This window comes from Anastrepha ludens, chromosome 6 (assembly GCF_028408465.1).
Source record: "Anastrepha ludens isolate Willacy chromosome 6, idAnaLude1.1, whole genome shotgun sequence".
NCBI classification, from domain to species: domain Eukaryota; kingdom Metazoa; phylum Arthropoda; class Insecta; order Diptera; family Tephritidae; genus Anastrepha; species Anastrepha ludens.
This window is the reverse complement of record NC_071502.1, coordinates 80,907,239-80,912,004: the sequence shown is the minus strand read 5'-3', so window position 1 is coordinate 80,912,004 and position 4,766 is coordinate 80,907,239. Positions and strand designations below refer to the sequence as shown.

At 36.3% G+C, this 4,766-nt stretch overlaps 1 protein-coding gene across 5 annotated transcripts; it reads right to left on the bottom strand.

Annotated features, from left to right (window-relative positions):
- Positions 1-254: 254 nt before the first annotated feature.
- Positions 255-4,766, bottom strand: LOC128868537 (WD and tetratricopeptide repeats protein 1). Of its 5 annotated transcripts, none has more exons than XM_054110737.1 (3): positions 4,500-4,766; positions 2,027-2,885; positions 255-1,966 (listed from the first exon to the last, which is right to left on the bottom strand). In XM_054110737.1, the coding sequence occupies exons 2-3, from the start codon at positions 2,790-2,792 to the stop codon at positions 684-686; spliced, it is 2,049 nt and encodes a 682-aa protein (XP_053966712.1). In that variant the 5' UTR covers positions 2,793-2,885; positions 4,500-4,766; the 3' UTR covers positions 255-683. The 5 variants fall into 5 exon arrangements, with proteins under 5 accessions (XP_053966712.1, XP_053966715.1, XP_053966714.1 ...); XM_054110740.1 differs by having other exon boundaries at positions 2,027-2,832; XM_054110739.1 differs by having other exon boundaries at positions 2,027-3,038; positions 4,521-4,766.

Genomic DNA, 4,766 nt, shown 5'->3' with positions numbered 1-4,766 from the left:
CAACGCAGACCAATACTGTTGTATCAATTTACATCTAAAATTGTTTCAGAACTTTTGCATAGTTAATCACGCCAAGTGGAAACATAGGTAGTAAGTAACCTCAATTTTTTAATAGATTTTTTTGGTTGGTGAGTTGTTTTTATTTTTATTTTGATTTTTATTTTACTAATTGATTAGCGAAATTTTGTGGTACGCTTACCCTACTGCTAAGAGTTTAAATATATTATAGTATATGTTTATGTATAAATTACAGCAACATTGTATCTTCTGTAGACGACTAAGGCGTCGACAGTAGGAGCAAATTCATTAAACAGCTGTCAACCGAAAACATGTAATACATTATTTTAATTATAATAAACATTTAAGAACTAGATATTCTTCAGTTTAAGTAAAAACTTCATGAATCTAGAAAAATAAAATAAAATCCTTTACAAAAAGTTCATCAAATATTTTTTTTCAATTGATAAATAAAATTTTATGAAAATCCAAGTCTTTGAAGTAGTACAGCATCTTTAAATTGGACATTGCAATAGTGTAATGCGTACAATTAAATCTGGTCCCTGTCTGCTGCCAATGCATATTATTTTATAATTTTGTGTTGCTTTTTATTTTAGTTCTAATTGTGGCTGAGCTGTCTCTGTTGAGTCTCCAATCATCATTACAATATCAATTACTATCACATATTATCCATTAAGGCAAAATGCATTCATGCCCGCGTTCATGTTGAATGGATCCATTTTCATTTTTTGCTGATTGTCTTCAACAGTCTTGTCTACGTATTCTACTAAATTAGGCCGTTCGTCCGGTGATGGAGCGATTGGTGACCATATTTTAATGTCATGATCGATGCCGCTGGTCGCGAGCAAACAAATCTCTGGATGCGGCTGTACGCAATTAACAATCGAACGATCTGCCTTGTAGATTGCGCGTATCTTTTCAGTGCTACGCTCCCAAATAAAAAAGCTTTCATTATCTGAACCAGCTACTATATATTCTCCGTCGTTGCCGAAATAGTTTGATTCTTTGATGTCCGTTGTCGTATTGCAATGACCCACAAACCGTTTGCTATAGTCTTTTGCTTTGCTCCGCCATTGATATTCAGCGTCGGAACGTTCTAAACAGTTATAGTGTTGTTGTTCACTGCCATGCTGTTGCTGCTGCTGTTGTTGCAGTTGCTGAGATTGTGTCATTTGACGATTTTCTTTGATGTCTTTGTGAAGCATCATGATGCCATGATTATTCGCATAGCTGGGGAAGCGAGCGATCAGCTCTTTAAGGCACTCGTCCGCCTCCTGCGGTCTGCCGAGCACGAGAAGCGCACGTGCCAAGCGAAAGTGTGCCTTAATATAGGCTGGATCAAGACGCAATGCCTGATGACAATCACGCAATGCAGCATATACATCACCAAACCAAAGGCGACGCATGTATGCAGTAGCACGATTCAGATAGAGCACCGAACAGTTCGGAGCCATTTCGATTGCTTCCGAGTATTTTTCTACAGCGCGCAAATATTTTTCGTTTTCAAGAAAGTCATTCCCCATTTTCTTATAACGTTCAATATATTCTGGTAACTTGCGTCGATTACTAGACTGCGGGGCATCGCCAGGACTAATCGCACTTTGTAAGACACCCACATTTTCCTCGGCACCTTGATTTTCAATACTACTACTAGGACTTGGGTTGTAATTTGGATGCATGCCAGCCATTTCTATGTCTGTCTCAGAAGTAGTCGGCGGCGGTTTGTATTCAGGCAAACTGAGGAACACCGGCTGCTCTGCATTCAGCAAGTCATATAGATATATATGCTCACCACCCATGTTTACTAACAACTCGGTGCCGGTCGAATTGAAGGTTAGGTACGTGATGGCACGAGAGTCATGCTCAATTAGTTTAGAATTATCTTTACTGATGTGGCCGGGGCAATAATATGTGACACAATCCTTAGGTACTGTGCCCTCAATCGAATCTGTGAGGATTTTATAGTTTAAAATTGCATTAAATATATGTATTTAAAAGCGAAACTTACCTCCTCCATTGACCAGTAATCCACTGCCTCCACTTATATGCGACGAAACTGGATGGAGCATGCGCCGATCATAGATGCGAGCATATGGATCATTCGCACCAACTGCCAACAATTCTGTACGACGTGGATTTACGGCCAGGCATTTGGCCTCCGTATTGGTATCTACATAAGTTGTAAGGTTTATCAAGCGTACCCGATTTTCTTCAGCGCCGCAACGATGCTGTTCACGGGTGTCTAACTGCAAGATGGCACCGTCCTCACCTGCTGACCAAAACACGAAAGGCGAGTCTGGCGCCGTTGCTAATCTTTTCACACGTGCGGCATGACAACTACAGCTCAGTATTGCTTCATTATGACGATTAACATCGAAAACATAAATGAATCTGTCTCCAGCTCCCGTCGCTATCAGTGCATCATTGTGTCGTGGTAAAAACTTAACAGAAAATATGTTTCCACAGTGTTTAGTTGGTATACTACGTATGCAACGCTTGCGAAAAGGATCCCAAAGCATTACGCAAAAATCATCAGAACCAGATGCTAATATTCGCCCATTGCTGCTCCATTCAATGCAATTAACGCAACCTTGGTGCCCCCGTAGTATAGTTTCCTGTTCGAGGCGATCAATGTACGCAGATGATACGTGTAGTCGCCGCTGCACATAGCGATCAATATTTCCATATTGACGATCTAGAATTAACTCCGTAGCGTTGGTGTGGCGTAAGTCGTCCAAGTCGTATTGGTAACGCGACCAGCGCGACCCAAACATTATCTTGTTTCTTCAATTGATTTCTTCCTTCTATTAGTTTCTTTGTTGAGTTTTTGTTTTGAAATTCAGAGTGTAATGTTAAGCAGCTGTTGTCTGGTATATCAATGAGTTTTGTTTATTTAACTGTGGGCTGAGCTTTCCTTTTCTACCACGATATATTTGCTTATAATGTCTAAGTGCGTGGACCGAATTTAAAAATTATTACACGCAAATGTAGTCACTATATCAGCCTTTTGATTTATATTACTTTTGATAAATTGAAATTAAGAATTAATAGCAATATTTAACGTTAAAAATGCAGCTTTTTTGCATAAGCTTAACAAAATGCCCTATTACAGACGCTTATTTCACATAAATACAAACACAGAAAAGTAACAAAATCACTTATAAACATTCTTTATTACATTAAGATTCGATTTAAAGCTATTTTTACTAAATAATAGTCCAAATTCTATTAAAATTCTATTATTACAAATGTTCTTCTAACCGTTTGTAATACCGTGCAGAATAAATTTGAGGAGCTAACTGTCAAACGGACGATGAGAGAGAGAAGAACAAAGCGAAATAAGAAAAACCCAGTCAACCAAAAGCGAACAATTCTTTTATTATTTATAGGGGCGCTTTTTTGATTTCAAATATACATATATATTACAAAAACAAAAATTTTTACAAATACTGAAAATTTGGAATAAAAATCGCGCGATTTTTAGTACAAATTTTCACCTGCGGCGCTTTTTTGATTTCAAATATACATATATATAACAAAAACAAATATTTTTACAAATACTGAAAATTTGGAATAAAAATCGCGCGATTTTTAGTACAAATTTTCACCTGCGGCGCTTTTTTGATTTCAAATATACATATATATAACAAAAACAAATATTTTTACAAATACTGAAAATTTGGAATAAAAATCGCGCGATTTTTAGTACAAATTTTCACCTGCGGCGCTTTTTTGATTTCAAATATACATATATATAACAAAAACAAATATTTTTACAAATACTGAAAATTTGGAATAAAAATCGCGCGATTTTTAGTACAAATTTTCACCTGCGGCGCTTTTTTGATTTCAAATATACATATATATAACAAAAACAAATATTTTTACAAATACTGAAAATTTGGAATAAAAATCGCGCGATTTTTAGTCCAAACTTTCGCCTGCGTCGCTTTTTTGATTTCAAATATACATGTATATAACAAAAACAAATATTTTTACAAAAAAAATAAAATTATAAATAGTGAAGTAATGCAAAATCGGACAGTTTTTGACCTAAATTTTCGCCATCGGCACTCATAACTTTTACGATAAAACAACGTTTTCATAAGTGCTATGAAATATAAAACCTAAGTTAAATGCTTGTTGGGTTGACGACTGCTGTATACTCTTCTCTTCAACTGTATTTCAGTACAAACTGCAAATGCGGTCGGAAAAAACCTAATTTTTAAACTTCTCCTGGGGGTTCTATAGGGACACTAGGAGGTTGGGACTTTCACAGTTATAATGGTGTGACCTTGCTCTTTCTAATGGGCGGGTAGGGTGGTGCCACGCCTTCTCCCCCTCCGCCCCCATTCAAATATATCGTGGTAGTAAAGGAAAGTTTTGCCTAACTGTGATATTTAGCAGTGGAGTATATTAAATAATTTTTATTGCCACTTATTATCTCCAACAGTTGGTTATCACTTTTAGGTTTCGTTTACCTTATTATTTGCTTTTCTTACTTCTTTCCTTTTGTCCGAAAGGTTACTAATCAATGCAATTTATTCTCAAATTTATAATGCGATCGCTCGAGTTATTCTATCAAATCTAGAACTATAAACATTTGGGTTGTTTTTCCACAATTATGTAAACCATTTTTATTCCGGATTCCACGAGAAAATTGTAATTTAATTTGCCTAAACCCAAAATATTTCTTCCACTGCGACGTTCTTTTTGATTTATTTTGGTTTTATAACTGTAGTTGCCGG

Excerpts from the sequence above, each read along its gene's own strand:
- LOC128868537 (XM_054110737.1), bottom strand. The coding sequence starts at position 2,792 with ATGTTTGGGTCGCGCTGGTCGCGTTACCAATACGACTTGGACGACTTA. Across the intron at positions 1,967-2,026 it reads ATTACTGGTCAATGGAGGAG|ATTCGATTGAGGGCACAGTA; the intron begins GTAAGTTTCGCT and ends AAATCCTCACAG.